Raw genomic sequence first — 27947 nt, forward strand, 5'->3', positions numbered from 1 at the left:
TCCCCACAAATCGGACTGCTCTGATACTAGATTGATAGAGTCTCAGTTATACCTCCTATGTTTATAGCAAATATTCATCTCTCTCTACTAACAGAATTCCTTTTCTACTAATCGAATTTGTTATAGATTTGGTGGTCCTCACTCTAACTAATTTTATTCTCTCCCCCATCTACATTTGTGCCCTTCTCCCCACTCTTCTTACTGGCCCTTCTTTCATACCTCCTAAATATGGGAGGTCTATCAGAATACTAAGAGTGACCTTCCATTATGTTATTCAATGATATTGATAGAATATTAGTTAGGAACAAATACATTGGTGGAATGTTGGTATTGTATGGAATACATATTGAATAAATGCTTGATAAATGGTTGAAGGAAGAGATGGAAGACTTTGGTACGAAGGTTTTTTAAAATTGAGAGTGAATTTGTAATTTTGCACGAGCAAAAAGACAGCGTTAGAAAGGTTTTTATGAAAATATCATTGGTGGAAAAGTTTTTGATTTTTGGATATTTTGTGAAATTATCCTAAGAGTGGGATTTGCTGCAACTCTATTCATGAGAGGGGAGGGCGTCGATGAACCACAAAGTCATCATCTTCCTACCCCCAGTTGTTTTTCCTTAGAACCCGACCCACTCTGCTCATATCCACGTACTGCTAACCATTGACATTTGCAATTAACTTATGGCAGCTTCAGGGTTGCTTACGTTTCATCTCCCTCGCCTCGCCCGTCATTTTCCATTCCCTCATTCATTTAATCCTTCCGTTTCTTTTCATAACCTTGTATTTCGCCGAAAACTGCCACCTCGCCGCTCACTCATACTCGGCCGCGATTGCATACTTAGGAGGTCGTTCGTTGCTGCCAGTTCAAGTTCTCAAGGTTTGGTGCATTCTATCCATTCGTTTTTGCCCTTGTCTGGCGGAATTGGGATGAGGGTCATTGTTAATTCTTTAAACAAACGGAAAATGGGATACTTTCTGTTGTATTGTCGAATAATTGAGTGGGGATTGTCAATCTGTTGGTAATTTGAACAAACATTTTTGCCGATACTGAACTTTGCCATTTGATGTTACGCAGATTGGAGAAATAGTGTTGGGGCCGTCGACGAAAGATATGATGTTATAGTTATAGGAGGAGGACATGCGGGTTGTGAAGCTGCACTTGCATCTGCTCGTTTAGGGGCTAAAACTCTTCTTCTGACACTCAATATCGATCGAATTGCTTGGCAGGTTGGGATTCAAGCTTTTATATTGACATTTTCAGTGTTAATGCGATGTCAATTGTGTTGATTTGACACCCTCACTTCTATGTGCACCAACATTGAGCTAATTGGTGATATATATATATAGGGAGCAACCAAAAAATTTGGGGACTTTAGCTAGTGGGTGCCGACTCGATAAAATTGCTTTTACTCAAACTTAAGGAGTAAATACGTTGTGGTTTGAAATTGTTTAATTAAATAAATGTCTAATACATCTCATGGCTAGGTTAAGGTCACAAGAAAGTTATTGATCTTTTCCTGGTTTCATAAGAAACAAGATTACATTACAAGAGAGAATGTGGAGGTACAGAAAAAAGATCTCCAACTGGTTAACAAAATTGTAACGAGTACAATTACCAAAATATTTAGATTTTAAGGACCAAAAGAGATGGCACGAAAACTTTTTTAATCTTAAAGTTTGATTTCAGCCTTGCAATCCAGCAGTAGGTGGGCCTGCAAAATCTCAACTCGTGCACGAAGTAGATGCACTCGGTGGTGAAATTGGCAAGGTCGCCGACAGGTAATGCTATTGTAACCTCCCATATTTCCTTGCATGCTATTTTCACATATTCTCAGGGAGTGCGGCATCGTTCATTGTCACGATGTTTGGAATGATTACTAATATGATGAGTTGGTTCTGATATCATCCATATTTATCGATAGTTTGAAACAGTTCTTTGCTTGGTTAAATCAATTGTTGATAGAACTTGGACAGAATCATTAAAGGAAATCTTTCTTTTGAAAGAAGATAAATACTTGCGAGTTGCACGGATAGGAGGACCACCGTCCTTCCCAAAGCATGGGCTCACTTCACCTAAAATAGTAAATTTATGGTTTTTGACTGGCCCTTCTGTATGAGCTTCTACTGAAAATCTCTATGGGAGTAATTGAAATGTTATCTCATAAATGGTGTTGGAAAATTCCCTGCTCAGTGGTTGTATTAAATTATATTTTATAGTTCGATTTCATTCCCACCCTTGACACTCATACATTCTTAGTTTTGTGAAATCTCTCATCCCTTTCTTTATAGTCTCTTGCATACTTACCAAGACACACTACTCACTAGAGTCATGCCTCATAGCTTATGTCTCATGTGTCATTGTATTTCTCGTTTTTTTATTCCTTTTTTGTTTCGTTTTGTGTTGATTTTGATCTTATTCAAATGTTATCAGAATTGTACTCATGTCAATCTTCATCTTCTCAGATGTTATCTACAGAAGCGTGTACTCAACGTCTCTAGAGGCCCTGCAGTACGGGCATTGCGTGCTCAAACTGATAAAAGGGAGTATGCACTTCAAATGAAAAGTATTGTGGAAAGGCAAGTATCTTGAGTTTTCCTCCCTTAATATATTCTTCTCTCTTGCAACTTTCTTATCTTTTAAGTGACTATCGTAAATTTTGGAGGGAAAAAAAATGAAAAAGTAGAGAACAAATCAACATTGTTTATTGAACATGACCATTTTTCAATAGTGTAGGATGGTTGTAGTGTTGGGAGGATCACATGTATCTGAGTATAGCTTTATTCGTTTGTTTTTTGTTTTTTGTTCTTCCTTTTTCTTATTTCCGATATGACCTGGACACAGACAAAAATTTTAATATAAAATATAGGGGGAGAAGTAGAGATTCTCTCGTAGTCTCTAATTCTTACTAACTAGTGTAATAATTTCCTTTCAGCACTCCGAATCTTTCTATTAGAGAGGCAATGGTGACAGATATTTTAGTAGGAAAGAATGACAACGTGGAAGGTGTTTGCACCTTCTTTGGAATGAATTTCTATGCATCCGCTGTTATTCTCACTACAGGAACATTCATGAGTGGCAAAATATGGGTGGGTAGAACTTCCATGCCTGCAGGAAGAGCTGGTGAATCAGCTTCACATGGACTCACTGAAAACTTACAACGTCTTGGATTTGAAATTGATCGGTTGAAAACAGGAACCCCGGCCCGAGTGGACTGTCGAACTGTTGACTTTTCTGCACTGGAACCTCAACATGGTGATGACGAGGTCCTTGCATTTGATCTCATACGTATGTTCAATATATTTGAAGTATCACCTGCATCCTCATAACATGATTCCCATTGTTCTCATTACGGATCAAGTTGTCAACCTGTTTTACTGCATTGTGTATCAGATCATCATCATCCCAACATTTTTTTTTGGCCTGGGTGTGTACCCTGTTGTTTGAATCTGTTGCCATTTTCCATTTAATATAGAACTAGCTCCTATCAAATTCAGGGCTGTTAAAATGAGTCAATATCTGCATTTCTTTTGCTATGATTTTGCAATCTAAATGGTTGTCTCCTAAGCTTGAGGTGGTTATAAACAGGTCAATTGGTTTAGTTTTGATCCTGATTTTCACATAGAGAGAGAGCAAATGTGCTGTTATCTGACTCGCACTACGAAAAGTACACACGAACTTATCAAGGAGAACCTGCATGAAACTCCCACTTACGGAGGCTGGGTGGAAGCGAAAGGGCCTAGATATTGCCCATCCATTGAAGATAAGGTACAGATTCAACCCTTTTAACATCTAAAATTTGTGGTTAAAGCCTAGTCTTCAGTTAAGTGTAATTAGAATAATTTTGATGTACACCTAGTTTTATAAAGCTGATAATTGTTAGTTGTTTACAATTTCTGTTTTAAAGTTTAGTTAGACAGCTTGTTAATAATTAGTTGGGCAGATTGTTAGTCGTTTTGATAACTGCTTGTAATAAACTTTTCCTATAAATAGATATCACCTCCCCCCTTGGAGGGAGAGTTTTCATTTCCAATAAAAATCAGTCTTTGGTTTACACCAAATTGGCATCAGAGCGGCTCCAAGATTCCGGGGAAATGGTGGGAAGAAGAGTCCTCCACCCAAGAGAAGGAGACAACCTGCAGCCAGAACAAGAGGCGGAGGATACAGCCGTCCTCTCTCCAAGAACCACGACGTCATGCTTGCTGTCCGTCGAAGATTTATTGGAGGGAATTCAAGAAACATTGACTGCTATTCAAGAATCGATAGTGGCACTTTCAAGGAGGGTAGATTTTGTCGAAGCACCACCTTGAGATGATGAAGAAGGTCTAGCCTTCAACCGGCATGGTGCAAGAAGGGGAAGGCATGGCACGAGAGACCAAGATTCATGGAAAATCTTCAAGAAAGACCTCCTAGAGTCCAAAAACAGCAGCTAGAAAATCCAAGAAGGCAATATTTTGTTCAAGAAAGATACCAAGAATATTAAGATTCAGGCTTGTCAAGTGAAGATGATCAAGAAGATGAGTTTCTTCTTCCAAGAAGGGGAAGAGGAGTTAGATATGATGTTAGAGGAGACCCTCACAATTATAAGATGAAAATTGATTTACCAACTTATAATGGAAGGCGAGACATAGAGACTTTCTTGGATTGGTTGAAGAACACGGAACACTTCTTTGCATACATGAATACACCCAAAAATAAGGAGGTCCAACTTGTGGCATTGAAATTGAAGGCTGGCACATCAGCATGGTGGGATCAATTGGAGGTTAATCGGCAAAAATTGGGCAAGAGACCCATTCGATCGTGGGAAAAGATGAAGCGGTTGATGAAAGAACACTTTCTCCCTCATGACTATGAACAAGCTCTTTACAACCAATACCAAAATTGCAGACAAGGCCCTCGGTCAGTCGCTGAATACATTGAGGAATTCCATCGGTTGGGAGCTAGGACTACTTTGATGGAGAACGAGTAACATCTCATTGCAAGGTTTGTTGGTGGCCTTCGCATAGACATCAAAGAAAAGGTAAAATTACAACCTTTTCATCTTTTATCCAAAGCCATTTCTTTTGCTGAAACTGTGAAGGAAATGAATGAAATTCGGTCCAAGAACTTATCAAGAAAGACACCTTGGGAAGCATCCATGAGTAAGAAGCCCACTGCTGTGAATAAGGCAGTAAACCAGTCAAACCCACCTTCCTTAGCTAAAGGGAAGGATAAAGAGGCCCAAGAAGGGGTCGAGGAACAAAACATAGAAGCTGTAAATAGGGGGAAGAAGCAGAATCCTTATAACCGGCCTTCCTTGGGCAAGTGCTTTCGTTGTGGCCAAGTTGGCCACCTTTCCAATTCATGTCCCCAGTGCAAGACTGTTGCCTACTTAGAAGATGAAAAACAAAATGTGTTCGAGGGTAGTGAAAACAGTGAAGAAGCAGAATTCATTGAACTGGACGAAGGAGATAGGATTTCTTGTGTTCTACAAAGGGTCTTAATCACCCCAAAAGGAGACACCAATCAACAAAGACATTGTCTTTTCAAAACTAGATGCACTATCAATGGGAAGGTGTGCAACATGATTATTGATAGTGGGAGTACCAAAAATTTTGTTTCGAAAAAGCTAGTGGCTGCTATAAACCTCAAGGTGGAGGCTCATCCTAGTCCTTACAAGATTGGGTGGGTAAAGAAAGGAGGTGAAACCCAAGTAGCTGAAATTTGCACTATTCTACTTTCAATTGAGAGTGGATATAAAGATCAAATAGGTTGCGCTGTAATGGAGATGGATGTTTGTCATATGCTCCTAGGGAGGCCGTGGCAATATGACACCCGAGCCTTGTACAAGGGGAGAGAAAACACATACGAATTCCAGTGGATGGATAAAAAGGTGGTATTACTCCCTTTGAACAAGAAACTTGAAGATGGAGTGAAAGAAAAGAAAGGGGGCAGCAAGCATTTATTTACCACTATAAGTGGCAAAACATTCTTGAAAGAAAGGGAGATTGATATCCTAGGACTTGTTGTTGTTGAAAAGTCCATAAATGCACAAACTGAAGAAGTTCCAAGAGAAGTGCAAGAACTATTTGCTGAATTCCCTCAGCTAATGAACGAACCCAAGGGACTGCCTCCCATGCGAAACATTCAGCACCAAATTGATCCGGGAGCTACTCTTCAACATTTACCTCATTACTAAATGAGCCCTAAAGAATATGATATATTGCCAACAAATAGAAGAATTACTCAAAAAGGGTCACATCCGGCCGAGCTTAAGCCCATGTGCAGTACCAGCCCTTTTAACTCCTAAGAAGGATGGTAGTTGGAGGATGTGTGTTGATAGTAGAGCCATCAGTCGGATCACTGCGAAATATCGCTTTCCCATATCGCGAATTAGTGATTTGCTCGATCAATTTGGAGGAGCATTGATCTTTTCCAAGGTAGACTTGAGGAGTGGTTACCATCAGAATTCGAATTAGGTCGGGAGATGAGTGGAAAACTGCCTTCAAGACCAAGGAAGGGTTGTTTGAATGGCTTCTCATGCCGTTCGGACTATCAAATATGCCGAGTATGTTTATGAGACTCATGAACCAAGTATTACAACCCCTGTTAAACAAATTTATTGTGGTCTATTTTGATGACATTTTAGTGTACAACAAAAGTTTAGAGGACCACTTACAACACCTTCGAAGCTTGTTCCAAGCTTTATTAGAAGGGGAATTATTCATCAATCATAAAAAGTGCCTTTTCCTTGTAAAAGAAATCTCTTTCCTTGGTTTTCTAATTGGCCAAAGCCAAAAATATGAATCCAGGGAACGTTGAAGCTATTGTTCAGTGGCCCATCCCCTCCTATGTCAGAGAAGTACAAGCTTTCCTCGGCTTGGCATCCTTTTATAGGAAATTCATCCAGAATTTTAGCTCTCACGCAGCCCCTATAACTGATTGAAAAAAGACAGCTTTGTTTGGGGAGAAAAACAGCAAACCAGCTTTGAAAATATTAAACAGAAACTGAGTTCCAGCCCTGTTCTTAAACTTCCAGACTTCTAAATTCCTTTCGAAGTGGCTGTTGACATGTGCATTGGGAATTGGAGGAGTTCTATCACAACGAGAACATCCTATTGAGTATTTTAGTGAGAAACTCAGTCAATCAAGGCAGAATTGGAGCACATATGAGCAGGAATTATATGCTCTTGTTAGAGCACTTAACAGTGGGAGCATTATTTACTCTCCAAAGAATTTCTTCTTTTAACCGATCATTTCTCACTTAAATACTTGCAAACTCAAAAGAACATAAGTAGAATGCATGTACGATGGATATCATTCATACAAAGGTTTGACTTCGTGATCAAACATCAAGTGGGCAAAGATAACAAAGTTGCTGATGCCCTAAGTCGAAGAGGCCAATTACTCACCATTTTTTCCACAAAAGTGACTGCCTTTTTCCACACGGAATTATATGAAGAAGATGAAGATTTTTCAGAAATTTGGTACAAATGTACTAACTTTTTACACACTGAAGACTTTCACATTATGGATGAATTCCTATTTAAAGGAGAGTAACTATGTATCCCTCATACTTCTTTCGAGAAGGCCTTCTAAAGGAAGCTCATGCTGGAGGCTTGCCTGGACACTTCGACCAAGATAAAACATTTGAAACAGTATCAACTTGATACTATTGGCCACAAATGCAAAAGGATACAAATAATTTTGTGAGAAGATGTCCTATTTGCCAAAGAGCTAAAGGAACTAGCTCAAACGCTGGCCTATATACTCCACTGCCTATACCTACAACTATTTGGGAAGACTTATCCATTGACTTTGTGCTCGGGTTACCCAAAACACAAAGAGGATTTGGTGTCGTTATGGTCATAGGAGACCGTTTTGGTAAAATGGCCTACTTCCTTGCTTGTAAGAAGACGAATGATGCAGTATATATAGCCAACATCTTCTTCCGAGAGGTAGTCCGACTTCATGGAGTTTCCAAATCAATTGTTTCTGACAGAGATGTGAAATTCCTTAGCCATTTTTGGTATACCTTATGGAAGAAGTTCGACACTACTATAAAATTTAGTACCACGTCTCATCCTCAAACCGACGGCCAAACAGAGGTCACTAATAGAACTTTGGGAAATTTAATCTGATGCTTGAGTGGTTTAAGACCAAAACAGTGGGATATGGCCCTTGCACAAGCTGAATTCGCTTTCAACAATATGAAGAATAGATCAACGGGAAAATGTCCATTCGAGATAGTATATACTTCAACCCCTTGATTAACATTTGATCTTGCAAATCTACCTACTGTGTGAATGTCAGCATTGAAGCTGAAAATATGCCGAAAGAATAGAGAAATTACATAAAGAAGTACATGATCACTTACAAAAAAAGTACTTCATCATATAAACAAGCAAGAGACAAGTCACGAAGAGAAGTTGAATTCCAAATAGGAGATCTAGTAATGATTCATCTTCGAAAGACAAGGTTTCCTACGGGAACCTACAACAAGTTGAAAGACAGACAATTGGGACCATTCAAAGTACTAGAGAAATATGGGTCAAATGCTTATAGAATAGAACTACCAAATGACTTACACATAAACCCAGTCTTCAACATCGTAGACCTGAAGCCATACTTCACTCCGGATGACTTCCGCTTGGCAGATTAGAAGTCCTCGAGGACGAGTCCAGTCCTAGGGGGTGGAATATGATGTACAACTAGTTTTATAAAGCTGATAATTGTTAGTTGTTTACAATTTGTGTTTTAAAGTTTAGTTAGACAGCTTGTTAATAATTAGTTGGACAGATTGTTAGTGGTTTTGATAACTGCTTGTAATAAAATTTTCCTATAAATAGATATCACCTCCCCTCTTGGAGGGAGTCTTTTCATTTCCAATAAAAATCAGTCTTTGGTTTACACCAAATTTGAAGGAAATGATTTTTAGAAGAATGTGGAATGTGGCTGGTACTTTTCACTCCTTTCAACTATCTGTAAATAAGCATATCGCTTGTAGCAAATCTATCTTGACTAAGTGAAAAACTTGATCCCTTTTAATGTTTTCCCTTTTGTTTGTTTAGTTTTTCTAAATGTTTTTCCATTTTCTTGTAAATATCCACTTCCTATTTTAGTTTGTGGGTTTAACGCCTTTAGTCACCAAATAGCTCCATAGGGCAACCCTATCATTAGTACCCATAAGCTTTCAGAACGAATAAAGATTAGTTATAATTTTTCTTGATTTTATGGCATCTGGAAGTATCACTATGTTAAACCCCCGGTATTCCCTGCTCTTCTACAACTTACTTTCGATTAACAAGAAGATTAAGAGAACAAGAATAAGGGAGATTGAACAATTTACTCCAGCCTTTTATTTATAAATCTTGACAGTAGTCAAATTCCAGCAGTGGAATACAGAGGAAGAAGAAAATACCGGACAGAAAAATGAATAGCAAACTCAGGAAAAATTAGAAAGAAAAATAAACCATCCCAGCCTGGATTTCGAGAGATGTTGGTCTCCTCTCCTCAAGGTCGAATCCCCTTTCAGCCAAAATCTTCTCTGCCTCTTTTTCCCTCTTCTCTTCCTATTTGTTTACCTCTTTGTGGTCCCCACCTCCTGTCTCTTATACACATCTAGATGTGTATAAGAGACAGACATTACCGCTCCTCTCAAAATGCACCTTGTCCTCAAGGTGGAAGGAGGGAAATTATTGCCTGATGTTCACTACCGACTCCCACGTGGTCTCACTATCCGGAAGGCCCTTCCATTTAATAAGCCATTCTTGTGTGTTCAACTTTCCATTCCACCTTACTTCCCAACACCATTTCAGGGGCAACTTGTAACTCAAAATCTTCAGTTAACATAGGGGGTAATGGCTGTATATACTGCGACTTATCTAGTTTCTTCTTAAGTTGTGATACATGAAATACATCGTGTATAGCCGCTTTCGGTGGTAGATTCAATCGATATGCCACTTCTATCTTTTCAGTAACTTGATATGGACCATAGTATCTTGGGGATAATTTCTCACTTTTTCTTTTTGCTAGTGATCGCTGTCTATAGGGTCTTAATTTGAGGAAAACTTCGTCCTCTACCTCAAATGTCAACTCTCTTCTCTGCTGGCCGGCTTGCTTCTTCATTCTATTTTGTGCAATTTCCAAGTTTTCTTTGAGTGCATTCAATGGCAAATCCCTCTCCTTTAATAGGTTGTCAACACTATCATTGCTCGACTTTGTTTCTCCATAATGGATTAACGGTGGGGGGTCCTTCCATAGATGGCTTGGAACGGTGTGGTCCTTATTGAAGCAAGGAATGTGGTGTTATACCAATATTCTGCCCACGCCAGCCATTTATTCCATCTATTCGGTTCATTGCAAAAACACCTGAGGTAGGTCTCAAGACACCTATTTACTCGCTCGGTTTGTCCATCGGTTTGAGGATGGAAAGTCATACTTCTCCTTAATTTGGTTCTCAAGGCTGCAAAGACCTCTCTCCAGAAATTACTCAAAAAGATCTTTTCCCTATCCGTAGTAATCGTCTTGGGAATGCCGTGGAGCTTGATAATCTCTTGTATAAAGATTTCTGCCACTTGCTTTGCTGAAAATGGATGTTTTAGAGGAATAAAGTGCCCATATTTGCTCAGTCTATCAACCACTACTAAGATGGAGTCAAAACCCCTTGCCTTCGGAAGCCCTTCAACAAAATCCATGGTCCATTCTTCTAAGGTTAACTCGGGAATAGGTAAAAGGTTGTAGCAACCCTGCAGGGGTTAAAGATTCAAATTTATTCCTTTGACAAATATCACAACCAGCCACATATCTTTTGATATCACTCTTCATTCCCGGCCAATAGAGCTCCCCACTCATGCGTTTGTAGGTCCTTAAGAACCCGAATGCCCTCCAAGTATGGAGTCATGATAAGTATGCAGTAAGGAGAGGGTATTAAGGTCGATTGTTTAGGAATTACTAACCTCCCCTTATACAGTAGCCTGCCATTTGCCCATTTGTAGTTAGGTTTGCCCTCCGGATTGTCTTTCAACAAGGATATGATCTGTTGTAGCTCCTCATCTTCCCCCACCTCTTTTAGTATGAGATCCACATCCACCACGGCCGATGAATACAAGCTAATGAGTTCAGAAGGTAGTTGTACTCTAGATAGGGCATCTGCTGCTTTGTTCATCAATCCGGGCTGATAAAGTATTTCGAAATCATATCCAAGAAGCTTGGTTAACCAACGCTGAAATTGTGGCTGCACCTCTCGCTGTTCCACCAGAAACTTTAAGGCTTTCTGGTCTGAAATCACAGTGAATCTCCCTCCCAACAAGTAGTGTCGCCACCTCTGGACAACCAACACGACTGCCATTAACTTTCTTTCATATATAGACTTGTTTTGTGCACGTTGAGAGAGCTTTTGGCTAAAGAAAGCTATTGGTTTGTCTCCTTGTGTCAACACAGCCCCCACCCCTGTTCCTGATGCGTCGGTTTCTATGATGAAGGGTTGGTTGAAGTCGGGCAATGCTAAAACAAGGCATGCCACCATCTGTTGCTTCAGGTCCTCAAACGCTCGAGTGGTAGCCTCATTCCATTTGAAGCTATTTTTCTTGAGTAATCGTGTTAATGGGGCTGCCCTGCTGCATCCTTTGACAAAACGACGGTAGTACCTGGTTAAACCCAAAAAACCCCTCAATTCAGTCACATTTGTGGGACATGGCCAGTTCACCATAACTTGGATCTTTTCCCCATTAGCTTCAACCCCTTGATGTGAAATCCAGTGCCCCAAATATTGGATCCTCTCCCGGCAAAATACGCACTTCTTTTGGTTAGCAAAAAGTTGGTTCTCTCTTAATATGTTGAACACCACCCCTAAGTGAGTTTCATGAGTAGAAATATCTGGACTATAAACCAAAATATCATAAAAAAACACAAGAATAAATCGACGCAGAAAAGGTTTAAAAACCTGGTTCACGAGGGATTGGAAAGTGGCAAGCGCATTCGTGAGCCCAAAAGACATAACTAAGAATTCATAGTGCCCTTCGTGGGTTCTAAATGTTGTCTTCTCGATGTCTTCCTCCCTCATCGTATTTGGTGATAACCTGACTTTAAATCAAGCTTGGAGAATACAATAGCCCCGTGCAACTCATCAAGTAACTCCTCAATCACCGGAATAGGGAATTTTTCAGCTATTGTAGCTTGGTTCAGCCTCCTATAGTCTACACAAAAACGCCATCCACCATCCTTCTTCTTCACTAGCAGCACCGGACTTGAGTAAGGGCTCCTACTAGGTCGAATGAATCCAGCTTGCATCATTTCATGAACCAATTTTTCTATCTCTTCCTTCTGCGCATGTCCATACTTATAGGGTTGCACATTGATTGGGTTGGTACCTTCCTTGATGGTTATTCGGTGATCAACTGTCCTTTTAGGGGGGAGGGCAGTAGGTAAGCTGAAAATATCTTGATTTTGATCTAGTAGTTCCTGAATCATGACAGGTAATGTCGGTTGGACTTCTTCTTTCCTTCCTTCCTCGGTTCCTTCAAGATCTTCAATCTCAAGGTGCTGGAAATCCACTAAGAAACCCATATCTTCTTCGTTCCATTGCTTACTCAACATTTTAAAAGAAACTTCGGCTTTAGTGAGGGAGGGGTCCCTCTTTAACATGACAGGCGCTCCATTTGACCAAAAGGCCATTGTCAATGAGGGCCAGTGAATTCCCATGAACTCGGTAGTACATAACCATGGCATTCCAAGTATCACATTCATCCTCCCTAACTCCATAGCTAAGAAATCTGCCTTTACTGTCAAATTTGGAAGTATGAGCTCAACCCCCTTACAAATTCCCTTCCCTTCAATTTCACTTCCATTTCCTATCACCACCCCAAACTTTTTCTGCTGTTCCAAGGGTATCTCAAGCTCCCTTACTGTTTCATGATGGATAAAATTGTGAGTAGCTCCCAAATCAGTGAGTATTACTACTTCCTTGCCCTTGATCTTGCCTTTGAGTTTCATTGTTCCCTTTGTTGAGAAACCGAGTAAGGAGTTCAATGACAGTTCCACCTTTTCTTGCGCTTCACCTTCTTCATTTCAACTGGTTCTTCTCCTTCAGCCCACTCTTTTTCCTCCATTTCCTCTTCTTCATTAGCTATAAGCAACATTAGTTGCCTATTTTCCCTATATTTGCAGCGATGTCCAGAGCATATTTTTCATTACAACAGAAACAAAGTCCTTTGTCTAGACGTTCTCTGAATTCAATGTCACTAAGTCTCTTCATTGGGGCCTCCTTCTTGTTGGTAGGATTTTGTTTTGCAGAATGGAGAATAACGGTTTCACGGGCGGGTTATCCACAATTTTCCCTGGACTTTTATCACTTATTTCCTTTTTTTCACACAAGCCCAACTTCTAGTTCAACCCATTTTGGCCCAATTCTTTCAAAGCTAACCTGAGCGCAATGTTCCGATCGTTTACTAACAGGGCTTCCTTCATACATTCGTCCAACGTTTTAGGATTCCGGCTGACGACTTCGGCTTGCAGCTCCGGTTCCAACCCATTCAGAAACGCATCCCTCAATACTTCCTCCGATAAGTCCGACAGTGGCGCTGAGTAGTTGACGAACTTCTTCACATACTCTTGGTAGGATCCTTCTTGACGAATTTTAAGTAATCTTGCGCATAAACTTCCTTCTCCGACCCTCCGATAGTGCTCAAACAATCTTCGTTTTAGCTTATCCCAGGTGGTAATGGCTCTCCGGTTGTTGCTCCGCCGAAACCAATCGACTTCATCAGGGGCGAAACTAATCATGGCGACCTTCACCTTCTTGGCATCAGAGAGCTCATATATTTCAAAAAAATGCTCCGCTCGATAAACCCATGATTCCGGGTTGTCACCTGTAAACAAAGGCATTTCCAATCATTTATACTTACCTCTGTCCAAGCTGCCTCCTCCTGACGTATGCGATGATTTCGATTCGTTGGCCATTTGAGGTTGCTTCCCTCGGTGAGTATCGATTCTTCTTTCTTTCGAACCGTGTTATTTTCTCGCACCTCCTCAGTAAGTTTCTCTAAATTCTTGCACAGGCCCAACAACAGATCTTTAAGCCCGGCCATCTCCTTCTCCGTAGTCTCGATCCTCTCTTCCAATTGTTTTTGTGCCATGGCGCACGTTGTCCCTAGGGTTGCGGCTCTGATACCAAATTTTAAACCCCCGGTCTTCCCTGCTCTTCTACAACTTACTTTCGATTAACAAGAAGATTAAGAGAACAAGAATAAGGGAGATTTAACAATTCACTCCAGTCTTTTATTTATAAACCTTGACAATAGTCAAATTCCAGTAGTGGAATACAGAGGAAGAAGAAAATACCGAACAGAAAAATGAACAGAAAACTCAGGAAAAATTAGAAAGAAAAATAAACCATCCCAGCCTGGATTTCGAGAGATGCTGGTCTCCTCTCCTCAAGGTCGAATCCCCTTTCAGCCAAAATCTTCTCTGCCTCTTTTTCCCTCTTCTCTTCCTATTTGTTTACCTCTTTGTGGTCCCCACCTCCAACGGCTTCCTCAACAAATTTGCCCTTTGCCAGCCTATCTTCATCTTCCACTATCTCTCTAACTAACTCTTGATGTAATTTTCCCTTTTTGTCCCTCCTTTTATAAGTGAATATAATGGGGGTTTTAACACACTAATCACTCAACCAGTTTCTAGCAATCAGTAACATCCTGAAATTAAGTCAATGTAGACACAACTCTATGTTACGTTCAAGACTGTCACATTTCAGATCCTACTTTTATAAGTTAGTGCCTTAGTAGTATAAGGTAATTGTTGTTTCCTCAGGTAGCTTGGCTAATTGATCTTGCATAGTGATAAACTGTGGCAGTACGCCAAAATTATTGGGTCAATAAGAAATGTTTAGTTAGTTTGCAAACCGATTTACATTAAATGTTTAGTTTGTATGAGACCCCTGTTCTATAGAACCATTCTCCAAGTTGAACTTAAGGTCTGATTCGGAAATAAACTTCACTGTTGGGGTAAAACGTTTTTTTAGACAGTTTCAGTACCTTGCGACTGTAATTTGATATTTCCTTAGCTTTTTTTTTTTTTTTTGTTCACTGCTTAGCCAAAACCTCCTCTAGTAAATTTATTTGTTTCTTATGATCCAAAACATATCTAATTTGTTCATCTTTCCTCTTATAGATTGTGAGGTTTCAAGACAAAGACTCTCATCAGATTTTTCTTGAGCCAGAGGGCCGTAACGTGCCTGAGCTCTATGTGCAGGTGCTCTAAAACATCAACTTGGGTCATTCATCTTTTTCTTTTTTTTTTTTCTTTGTTTCTTCTTTTTTATTTTATTTTATTCTTAATAAATACCTGAATGAAATAAATTTCTTTTCTGGAGGAAGAAATCAACAAAGATACGATGCAAATTTTGAAAAAGAAATTTGTTGTATTAGATGGAAAGTGGAAACCTGTCCAACTGTTATGTTAATACATGTTTCCTGAAGTCGAGCTTTCCAAATAGTGCTATGTCCCGGAAAAAAAATAGTGCCGTGTCGCGCAACCAACAAACTGCATCTTCCTACTTTTGTTAATAAATTTCATGCTTCCAAACTTGACCAGTCTATCTCGTTTTGGGGTTCTTTTAATAAGGCTAAGGGTAGTGGCTTAGAGAGTTTTTCTATTCTTTGGTAGAAGTTGCTTTTCTTCATATATCATCCCATATTGTTTTGTTTTGTTTTGTTCCTTGATCTAGCATTTTGTGCAGGGATTCTCTACTGGTTTGCCAGAACGACTACAGTTGCCACTTTTGAGAACTTTACCAGGCCTTGAGAACTGTTCGATGCTTAGACCTGCATATGCAGTAGAGTATGATTTCTTGCCTGCTCATCAATGTAGCAGATCTCTTATGACCAAAAAAATTGATGGGCTTTTCTTCTCTGGTCAAATAAATGGAACCACAGGCTATGAAGAAGCAGCTGCACAAGTATCCCAATGTCCCTTGTTTGATTTGTTGACCCCCCCCCCCCCCCAAAGAAAGAAAAAATCTCCTGAAGTTATTCAATACCAACTCTGAAAGAATTATATTTTAATTTCTATCGGGTGTAGAATAAATATGTTTTTTGCTCCATTCTGATTGAACGATTTAATCTAATACAATCATTTAACCCTGGTTTATTGAATTATGCAGGGAATTATATCTGGTATCAATGGTGCCAGATTTTCAGATGGCAAGCCCCTCATTGTTCTTGAGAGGGAAAGTAGTTACATTGGGACCTTAATCGATGACCTCGTCACCAAGGACCTTCGTGAGCCTTATCGTATGTTGACAAGGTAAATGCTCAATATATGATTTTGTGGATGTACATTTCTTTATTTTCCTTATCCTCGTCACTTTTTTGGTGGTAGACTAGAGAAACAACTAATACTAATCTTTTTCTTAGTACCAAAAATGAATTAATAAACCAAGTTTTGAATGCTTAATAATATCCTCTAGGCTCTCAGACATCATCTTTCACGATTCATAAGACTGCTGTTTACCAACAAAAAGTACAATCTATTTCCACATCCAGGTTGATTAAAAATAAAAATTATATGGATCTCTTGGGACACATGAAGATTTAGCTTTCATTTGCTATCCAGTGCCTCATTCTTGCAACCAAGTTCTCTTAGACAGGATAAAAAGTGAATTAGTTTGTAATTATATTGATGTCTTTTTTATTGTAACAAAAGATAATTATGTTATTGTGCCTTGTATATATTTATATTTAAATTTAGTGTATCTTATTGCCTTCATTTTAGATATTTACTCCGGAAGTTAATCGTTTTAAGTTGTAATGTTTTCTTGTTCAATCATTCTAATTTCTACGGAACAGGACCCAGAAGCAGGAATATTTTCATATCAGTCAAGAAATAATAGAAGTCCCACATTTTAAAAATCATTATTATGATTTTTTTGCCTTTTGCCTCTCATGCCAAAATTATATGTTCTTGTCTATTCCTCGAAAATCTACAAAGTACAAACAATAAATCAGAATGTTATACTTGCCATATAATCAATTATGTTTCATGCCTTTTAGTAACCATAAAAATAATAATAAATAGATTTAAAATATAAATTACCTTGTAGCCGCTCAGAACATCGACTACTTCTTCGATCTGACAATGCGGATAGCCGTCTCACACCTCTGGGCCGTGAAATTGGGTTAATAGATGATAGGCGCTGGAAACTATACCAAGAGAAGCAGGCTAGAATATCAGATGAGAAGAAGAGATTGAAAACTGTTAGGATATCAGGTTTGTCAATTGTTTCTTTTCCTTTATTACAGCATAAGGCCTCAACAACGTACAACCAAAAATGAAAAAAGGAAGCAAAAACATGTCGGTTACTACTTTCTTTAGTAATTTCATCCCTTCACAATAAAAAGGATCCAAAATGTGATCCGACTTATTTTCATTGTAGGAGGAGAGCTGGCTGCCGATGTTTCTCTCCTGTCTGGTCAGCCTGTGAAGGACTGTTCGACATTGGAGAGTCTTCTTAAGAAACCCCACATAGGATATAACATTTTTGATAAGCATGGTTTTGGGAATACACTCTTAACCAAATCAGAAAAGGATTGTGTAGAGATTGATATCAAATATGAGGGTTTCATTCTACGGCAGCAAACACAACTCCAGCAGGTTCTCTCACATTTTTCTCCGTTCTTTTGTACTGTTGTATGCTCTTCTATTTCAATTAATTCTCTCTTCCGGGTATGAACTTTTTTCCACCTTATTGATATGCTTGTAGATGGTTCATCAACAACACAGAGTACTTCCTGAGGACTTGGATTACTATGCAATGACAACATTGTCTCTTGAAGCCCGCGAAAAATTATCTAAGGTTCGTCTTTAAGCAATTTGCAACTCAATATCCTCGGGGTGGTCATCTTTATTGAATGTTTCTATTTCCAATATTCTCTTCATTGGAATGCTAGTATTAGATGTCTTTATTCCTTAGGTCATGTTTCACTTGATTAGAGCCTTATCTTATAGGTGGAGTTGGATTTTTATATGTCCCTGTGTTCTTTCATTTATTCTCAATGAAACCTCGATTTTTATTTATATATAAATTTATCCCAAAAAAATCTCTTGAGTAGTATACATAAGGCACACAAATTCAAGATAAAATTGCGGTATACTGGTAGTAATTTGTAGAGCAGCCCCTCCTAAGTATATATTTTTGCAACTTTCATTAACCATCCCAGCCCAGCACAATAATTGTTAAGAATTTTGCAAAATTTACCTATTCAAATACAATTAGCTTACTATACTTTCAGGTGAGACCCCAAACTATCGGTCAAGCAAGTAGAGTTGGCGGAGTAAGCCCTGCTGATATCACAGCTCTGCTCATCATCCTTGAATCCAACAGAAGAAAAGCTCAGGAGATGAAGCGGCATAAAATGCTTGGTTCCATCATTAGAGAATCTACTGACACGGAAGAACGCCCTTCAGGAGTTCATTTAACTGAGGCAATCAGTTCTTGACATGTCATTGACGGGTCTATTGCTAGAGAATCTGTTGATTCGGAGTTGAATCGTCGTGCATTCTTTAGTACATGGCTTTCTAATGATGCAATCCTCAATCAGTCAAAGAAGTAAAAGCTATTACTGGAGATTGTGCATCATTCTGGGGTGACAAGCCAAGGGCCAAGGGCCAAGGCATTGCCTTTTGGCAGCTGGGATTTTCAGGGAAACTGATATACACATACTCATAGTTCGGGGGAATTTTGTTGATCCATTGAAGCGTAGTCGGAGCTACTATAAAAGTTATTTCCTTCTTGAACAATCGATTGTACACAATGCATTTTCAATGCTTTTGGTAAATTAATTTTGGTTTGTGTGCCCTACAGTAGAGGTTGTAATGTAGAACTCTTGTAAGGTATTACCATGTGGAATAGAGCGTATTTATAAGTCTAATATTGTGCTTCGAAAAGAACTGGAAAACGTGTTTTATTTGTACATAATTGATTAGGTTCATTGCATTAAATTTATAATTTAGGATTAATAAACGATAGTAGGTGTTTTAACCATTTTAAAGTGATTTCCAAATATGTACCTAGCATTCACATTCAATATAGTTGTTACATTTGCATATACGTCAATTGATGATTCAAGTATATATTCACACAAGACATCCAAATTAGAACAATAAGATTGGATTTATGAGAACATTAGGTAAAATGTGATTTTGCACATTAACGTCTAATAATTCTACCCATTTCAATTTTGCTTACTACTATAAATAAGTAAAATGTTTTATTTATTGCTATGTTGTTTTATGTCATCGCCTTAGCATTCTATATATCACATTTGGTCTAATTCTCAATGTCCAAGAATTAAGGATGCTTGGAAATTATATGTTTGGGAATAAAATTGTTGGGAATCAATAATGACTATATTTGGTTATGTATGGAAATGTTATCAGAATTTTGTGGACAAAAATTGTGTTTGTGTTTAATTTATAAAATTAAGCATGAAAATCTTATTATAATTGTAATAGATTAATAATTTAAAGAATAAATAATATTCAATATATCAATTTAAAAAAATTAATTAATTATGAACTAGTAATAATTTTAATTATAAATATGTGAAGATTAAATTATAACTATAAATATACAATATTTTAATTATAACTATAAATATACAATATTTTAATTATAACTATAAATATACAATATTTTAATTATAACTATAAATATTTTAATGATTTATAATTAAAATTAACCGGTTAATGCATTTAATGAACGTCATACTAATTATAATCTAACACTTAATCATTTTTATTGTTAATTAAGCTCAACATTAGTAATTTTACTTTTAATTAAATAATATAAGAAAATACATTTAAATGGACAATATATTATATAAAAGGTGAAGAAAATGAGATAAAATATGATATATTTATAAAGAATACTAAAAAATATTTTGTAAATATGATAGGTTAATAATGAACGGAGTAATAAAAAATAATCACAATAAATAATTAACTTCTATAAATAACCAGTGATGATTGTATATTCATAATGAATGATCAAATTAAAATTAATCTCCATAAATTACTTGATTATTAAAAATAAATAAAGTAATAAATTACTATTATTGAAAATGAAGTTTAATACTAACTAAATTTAATTAATCCTAGTTTATTAATTAAATATATTCAAGATATTATTCGTTAATAAATTAATAATTTATGTAAAAAATAATTTCATTCATTTAATAAATTTTTATTATAAAAATAAGTCAAGTAAATATTTTAATATAACATTATTGATTTATTAAAATAAATATTTATACATATATTTTAAATTAATATTCATTAATTAATTAGTTAACTATATTCAAAGTGAAATTTTATGTAAAATGAAAAATAGATAGAGAGGGGAAAAGAGAAATCTCATAGTTTTGGAAGGAAATAGAAAACCTTTATATGTGAAAAAACGGATGGAAATTGTGAAACAAATATGAGAATTGGATACTTATGTCAATTCCCATGTAAAAAGCCTGCCAACCAGACAATCTGAAAGATTTTTACTTCAAGAGTAATTTTAACGTTTATAAAATGTTAAGGTAATATTATAACCTTGAAGAATAAAATTAAATTTTTGAAACAAATGCTAATAGGTATAAAATGATTTTTATTTTATTATTTATTATTATTTTTTTTATAGGTAGCCTAATTTGTTAGCACAATGACTCAAATTAACAAAAAGCGTACGTTGTTTTAAGAAAACTGAATGTTTAATTTCACTACTTTTTGTAAAAACCTAATTTCATGAAAAGAAAAGTGAAGGAATACCAATATAAATTTAGGTCAAACGCTTCACAATCTTCCTTTTTGACGATGAAGCACATGAAGGGCGGTTTGGGCCACTAAGTAAAGTTATTAAGTCTGAAGTTACTATGTTGTAGTAAATTTGTGTTTGAAGTGTAAAGTTGTAAGATGAAGTTCTTCAATAATTGTAGAATGTAGATTAAGAGAGGAAGATAAAGTTACTTAATAAATGTGAAAGTAGAGATAGAGGGAAAAGATAAAGTTTCTTGATAAATGTAAAGAGTAGAAAAATATGGAAAGTTGGAGTTACTTGATGAATGCAAACTTCAATAATGTTTACTATTGAAGTTGAGTTAACACCAATTTAAGTTGGTGGGCTATATGCCCCATAAATTAAATAAGTGAGAAAATTTTCGTGTGTGTAAAAACGTATTTTTTTTTTTAATTTAAAAAAAAAAAGGAAGACAAAAAAGTTTCATTCGTTTGGTTCAAATTCATTGATGACAAAGGAAAAACTTAAAATCAAAGTTTTATTGTCTGGTTAATAAGCGCTTTATTTTTGTTTTTGAAATCATACTTATTTTCTCTTTTTTTTTTCTGATAAATAATTCACATTCATTAAACAGAATGAAGTTTCAAAAATTACTTTTTCTTTTATTGTTTTTAAATTTTTTAAAAATATTTTGAAAAAGTAAGTATTCAAACAATAAAATTATAGATGAAAGTAGCATGATGGTTATTTAAAAAATAAAAATTAAACATTAAAGAAAATATAATGATTATCAAACCAACCCAACCTTATTAACATACAAATATAAGATACAATAAGGTAAATAATAAATAAAATTTATGTTTCTAAAAAAAAAATGTTGAATTTGAACCAAGCTGAAGTTGATGTATATAAATAATTTTAAATTTTTGAAAATTGTAAAATGCAAGATGAAAAATGTGCTATTAGTTACTATTTATGTAATGTGAATAAGTCTTAAATCAAATAGGATTATGTTTTTATGTTCTTACATTTATCTCAAAAACAAGCTTATACATAAATAGGGATAAAAGATAATACTATATTTGTTTTGTTTTTGTCGAAGTGAGTTTTATTCAATAGTAATTGTGCCCAACCTTCTTTTCTAGAAATAGAGGTTCAATCTCCCATCTTTGCAGTTATTATACTAAAAAGCATTTGTTTTATTTCCACTTTAAACTTTTAATAGAGTTTAATATACGTGAGGTACAAGATTTTAATTCTTTGATCTATTGGTTGATTATTCATATTTTATACTAGTTGAACTATATCTCGTTAATAAACTTTTTATAGAGTCGAATAATATTTGCCAACCCGAACATACTTTTAAAGGACATGCGCTAATTTTCTAATAGAATATTCAAGGTACTATATACATACACAAACACACACACACATATATATACATACACAAAACACTTTCACTTTCCAAAACCATTTCCATCCAAATGTTCCTCTTCTTCTTCAATCTCCAATTTATATTCCTTCGTGAACTTTCTTCAAGCATCCATCTCCGTTCGCCATCTTCGTATGAAGGGTTGACCGTCGAGCGTTCGTTCAACCACCCATCTCCATTCGCCACCGTCGTGTGAAGTGTTGGCAGTCGAGCATTCATTCAACCATCCATCTTCGTCAATCGTTTGTTCACTTGTTTGTTGTGGTTCTTCGTTCATGTGTTCGTTCTAGCTCCGTCGACCGTCAAGCTCCGCCAGCCTTCATCAATAGCCCCACCAATTGTGTCTCTGGTTCCAAATATGAGCTCCATCAAGCGCTCGTTAATCATTCCAGCTTCATTCCAGTTCTATCAGCCTGTGTTCATGTTGTTCGAGCAAGCTCCAATGCCATCTATGAGCACCGTCAAAGCGCATCTTAGTTCTTGTTTGCGTTTTTCATTTCTTTATAGATATATTCACATATCTATTCACGAACTACGTTCTATGCTGTTAAAACAGATCTAAGAGCTCCATTCCAGTAGCATGTGCACGAGGTTCGATCTAGTCAACGAATTTGATGATCCAAATGGATGGATGAAAGATCTAGGTGTATTTGTACATTTTGATTTTAATTTTAAATATATATGAGTTTGTTGCATATATAGTATTTGTTGGGGATTGTGCCCCAAATATCGTGGTTTGTAATGCATAAATGTAATTCATTTATTTAATAAATTCCAGCAGGTTCTCTCACATTTTTTTTCCTTTCTTTTGAACTTTTGTAGGCTCTTTTATTTCAATTAATTATCCCTTCCGGGCATGAAATTTATTCCACCTCGTGGATATGCTTGTAAATGATATGCAATGACAACATTATCTCTTGAAGCCCGTGAAAACTTATCCAAGGTTTATCTTTTATCAATTTTAACTCAATATCCTCGGGGTGGACGTCTTTATTGGATGTTTTTATTTCCAATAATCTCTTATATTGGAATACTAGTATTAGATGTCTTTCTTCCTTATGTGAACGTATATTGTGTAAATTAGGTTGTTAGATAGAGATTTTATGAGATATTTAAGGTCTATATTTAGTATGTATTCTGTGTATTTAAACCTCATACTCTACTGTTCAATACATATTGCTGATTATTAACTATTCAACTTTTATTATGGTGTCAAAGTAGGGTTTTTGACTTGGCCTAATCAGCTTAGTCACTGCCTTCTGCTGCCACCGTTGGCGACCGCCGATTAGGCAACACCTTCTTGCCCTTCTTGATCTGTGGGTAGATCTAACATGTAGTGCACTATCTTACCCATCTCATCTTGCATCCTTGCTCCATCATGGAGATCTAACCCGGTCCATCCAGATTCATCCAGATCCGAATGCCAACCTACTCCCGTCCACTGAGTTGGTTTTTCAGAGTTGCCGACGGACGTGGATCCATCTAGTTCTGCCCACTCGTTGACCTGCCATACCGCATCCACCAACCACACTGCATCAACTGAGTTGCATCAATTGTCCCAGCCAATCCAAGCTAGTCGTGATCTTTTTCTCAATCGAGACATCAAGCTAATCTGTCTTTTCTCCTAGCCAACCAAGCGAGCCACCAAGTTGAACTGTTCTATCCCAGTCGAGCCGAGCCGCTAAGCTGATTTGTTATCTCCCAGTCGAGCTGAGCCATTGTTTTGGTTTGTTCTTCTCAGTCGAGTCGAGCTGCCCAATGGAGAAAGATCATGCATTTCATCATATTCACACTATTCTTAATGGAGTCATTTATCTTACTTGGACCCATCAAATGAAAAGTTTTCTAATTGGGCGTAAGTTATGGTGCATTGTCACTAGTGATATCTCTAAGCCAGTCAAGATAGCCACTGAGGACAACAATAAGTTTATTGAACGGTTAGAAGATTGGGACAATAAAAATCACCAGATTGTCATTTGGCTAGGTAATACATCTATTCCTGCTATTCATGTTCAATTTGATGCTAAAAGTCTGTGGGATTTCCTTTCTACGTGCTTCCAGTCTGTTGGGTTAGCTCATTATTATCAATTGCACAGTACTCTTGTTAATCTCAATCAGGATATTGGTCAATCAGTTAATGAATATTTAGAAACTCTTCAACCAATTTGGACGAAATTGGAACAAGCTAAAATTAGTGCAGGTCATCTTCGTCTAATTAAGGTTCTTTTGGGGCCTCGTCTAGAATATGAATCTATATGTGTTGCTTTGCTATATCGCGCAGTCCTCTACCTTCACTAGATACAGTGATTCAGGAAATTTTGTTTGAGGAAAAATGAATCTGGATCGTTCCTTCAAAGCAATTTGATGTTGTTCTTGCAAGACTCATATGCACAGTGTGCTTGGAGCTCTCTTTTGTAAGAATTGTAAGCTCTCTAGGCACAAGTTTACTGATTGCCCTAAAATCGAGTGCATGTATTGTCACAAATGTGACCATATTCTAGACAATTATCCCACTTGACCACCTCGACCTCCAGGTCATCTTTTGAAGCCTAAAAATCTTACTAAAACCGGTTATTCTTTTGTTGATGTTCCTCCTTTGTTGATCTCGACCCTTCACCTCCTAGTTTTCATATGTGTGATTTAAAGGATTTACTAAAATAGGTGATTTTTTCAATTTCAAATTCCTCTACTCTTGTGGTTTCCCCAAATAATCAGTGACTTCTTGATTCCACTTATTACAATCATACGACATCTGACATTTCTCTTATGACTGCACCTACTCTTGCAAAATCACTTCCTTCTATTTATGTTGCTAACCACAATTGTATGGTCATATCTCATGTTAGCTCTATTGACACTCCCACATTGAAACTTTCAATACTTATTGTGTTCCAAATCTGACCTTTACATTGAAACTTTCAATACTTATTGTGTTCCAAATTTGACTTTTAACCTTGCATCGATTGGACAAGTGTGTAACCTTGGCTTAACTGTTTCTTTTTCTTCTACTGGGTGTCAGGTTCAGGATCCACAGATGGGACAGATGATTGGTATGGGTCGCAAATTGGGAATATTGTTTGAGCTTATGTCACTCCAGCTCCCTACTCTTTCCATTTCTGCCCCTATCACTGACTCACTATGCCCATCTTTATCTTGTTTGGCCTTCTTCTTTTCTGTCAAGTATTTGGGGCAGTTCCTCTTCCAATCCCCATCTTGGTTGCAATGGAAACAAATTCCCTTTGCAGCCTTGATCGATCTTCTGCCCCTTTGAGCAACAACTACAGGGTTAGCTTTTCCCTTTCCATCCTTTTTTTTCATCCACTTTTTGGTGCCGGAGGAAAAAGGTACAGATTTAGTCCCAGAGGTCAAAATTTTGTAGAACTTCTTAGAAGATGAATTTGCTTCATCCTTCTGTTCCTTACTTTTCATCAAGAACTGGAAGGTTTGTAGCTCATTGAGCAGAGTGATCAGGTTGTAGTCAATCCTGTTCTAAACAACATTGTTGCAAAAGTGAAGAAAACTTTCAAGTAAAGATTCCATGATAAAGCTAACCTGATTGTCTTCATCGACGCTTGACCCATTCATCTCCGCCACGTTGAAATAGACCATCATGTTGAGAACATGTTTTCGAACAAATGCCTCTTCTTGCATACGGGCATTGAAAATGTGTTTTAGAGCGTCATGCCTGAGCTATGCGGACGGTTGTCCGAACATTCCCCTCTGGGACTCCATGATCTCACGAGCTGTGAGCATGGGCTCATGCTTCTTGGTCAAGACTTCGTTAAAACTTGTCAAGATATACACTCGGGCCTTATTGTTTGCTTGTGTCCAATGCTCGTAAGCTTCATGAACGTTTCGAGGAGCATTGAGTTGGAATAGGAGGACAGTCCTTCATGAGGACAAAACGAAGATCATCGATGATCAGTATTGTGTTGATTGTGTTTTTTCAACTAGTGTAATTTTCTCCCGTTAATTTATCCGCGGCGAGCAAGTTTAATGTAGCAGTAGCCATAATAAAACAATTGTTGAAAAAGAATAAACTATTTACAATTAATTTACTTTGCATTAAACCACTCAAACAACCAATCAATTTTAGCAAAAATTTAATGTACCCTAAGTAACATCTATTTTGCAATTATGTTTCAGGGAGGCATGACAAAAGTCATCGTAGGGTGATCAAGTGTCCCTTCACTAAAATGAGACATTCTCAACTATTAGGCAGAAACAACACCTTGTTACTGAGACTAACAGTCACCATTGTTCGATCTAGAATCTGTTAACTTGTTTAACAATTCTTGTAAGTGTAACCCTTCATTTTAGGTTATAGAGTTCCGCCCCAATGAGCAAACCATAGGAAAAAAACCGATTAGGACATGAAGCTAAAGTAACTCGTAGGGAGACACCCATGGTGCCTCGAGGTCGGGTGTAGATCGCACCGTATGAATTTATAGGGAGAAACGTGTAGAGGATAAATTAAGTATCGTATATCCTATTTTCCTTCCACTAAGTGTTTTACCTATGGTCAATTTACTTAGAAAAAACCTAGCTACTGATTTTAACTAAGTGAATGTTTAATTTGCTCAAAAACAACATCTGTCTTTGATGATTAAACAATTTTGATGGAAGTCTCATTAAAATCTTTAATAGACTTTGAAGAAACTTGCATGCATGTAACAAATCTATCTAATTCACCTTTCCAGGTAGATTCCCAGGTAAGGGTCCGATGTTTTCATCATCTTAAGTACCCCAACCTAGATAGAACATGCCTTAGATAAAAGGTCCCTTATAGATAGATTTGTTACATATTTAATCTTTTATTAAGAATCAATTTAATCCTATTAAACCGATTAAAAGATTAAACTAAGATTTCTAATCTTATTAGAAATATGTTCTTGGGTCTATCTCAATCAATTTTTAAAACACTTTTAAAAAATGATTATAACCTAAGGTTTGCATGCAACTTTTAATTATTGATTCTTAATTTCAATTTCATTTAATTATAACGATTATAAATAAATAAAACAATTAAAACATTCATTGCATGCTTGACATACTTCAGTTAATCATAACATTTATAAATTAACCTAAATAGTGTCATGCTTCATGCAATCTAAATTCATTATTTACATATATAACAATTATATAATAAGGTAGTGAATCATACTATAGCATCCTTCCATACACTCATTCAACCATATATTATAACAATTATAATATAAATGATGCATGGATATGCTATAAATGTACGTATACATATACTATAATATTTATATTATATGATGCATGCGCATGCTATATAATTTAAATCATGTATATACATATATTATAACACTTATAATATAAAATGATGCATGAATGTAAATGCATAACCTACGATGGGTTTTACATCTATATGACATACAATATGACATATAAAAAGAAGCATACATCATATATATATTTAAAATTAACAGTTAATGAACTGAGATAGGACACCTAAAAGAAATTTAAAAACTAATTATTACATGAAAAAGAGCCATCTGGTTCGATACAAGTGAACCCGGCCTTGAACCGCTCGAATCGAATTGCCCACCAAAGAACTCTCTACAGTGATCGTATAGCAAACATTGTTGTAAAGACTGCACTAACTTGCTGCATGATCTTGCTACACGATCGTTTAGCAAAGACTACACGATCATTTAGCAAAAGCTACACAATCGTGTAGCAAAAAACTACACGATCTTGTTGAACTGCTCTCTTCCTCATCAAAGCATTGCTT

General features: G+C 36.7%; 1 protein-coding gene across 4 annotated transcripts; it reads left to right on the forward strand.

Annotated features, from left to right (window-relative positions):
* The first annotated feature begins 512 nt into the window (after positions 1-512).
* Positions 513-18923, forward strand: LOC120074029 (tRNA uridine 5-carboxymethylaminomethyl modification enzyme MnmG). 4 transcript variants are annotated; one of them, XM_039027002.1, is made up of 14 exons: positions 513-878; positions 1077-1228; positions 1689-1780; positions 2465-2578; positions 2935-3088; positions 3195-3287; positions 3588-3767; positions 15147-15227; positions 15715-15933; positions 16138-16280; positions 17077-17243; positions 17410-17627; positions 17737-17829; positions 18266-18923. In XM_039027002.1, exons 1-14 carry the CDS (start codon positions 683-685, stop codon positions 18470-18472), a joined length of 2109 nt encoding a protein of 702 aa, XP_038882930.1. In that variant the 5' UTR covers positions 513-682; the 3' UTR covers positions 18473-18923. The 4 variants fall into 4 exon arrangements, with proteins under 4 accessions (XP_038882930.1, XP_038882931.1, XP_038882932.1 ...); XM_039027003.1 differs by having other exon boundaries at positions 3195-3254; XM_039027004.1 differs by having other exon boundaries at positions 2935-3265; positions 18250-18437.
* The last annotated feature ends 9024 nt before the right edge of the window (positions 18924-27947 follow it).

This window comes from Benincasa hispida, chromosome 3 (assembly GCF_009727055.1).
Source record: "Benincasa hispida cultivar B227 chromosome 3, ASM972705v1, whole genome shotgun sequence".
Lineage (NCBI taxonomy): Eukaryota > Viridiplantae > Streptophyta > Magnoliopsida > Cucurbitales > Cucurbitaceae > Benincasa > Benincasa hispida.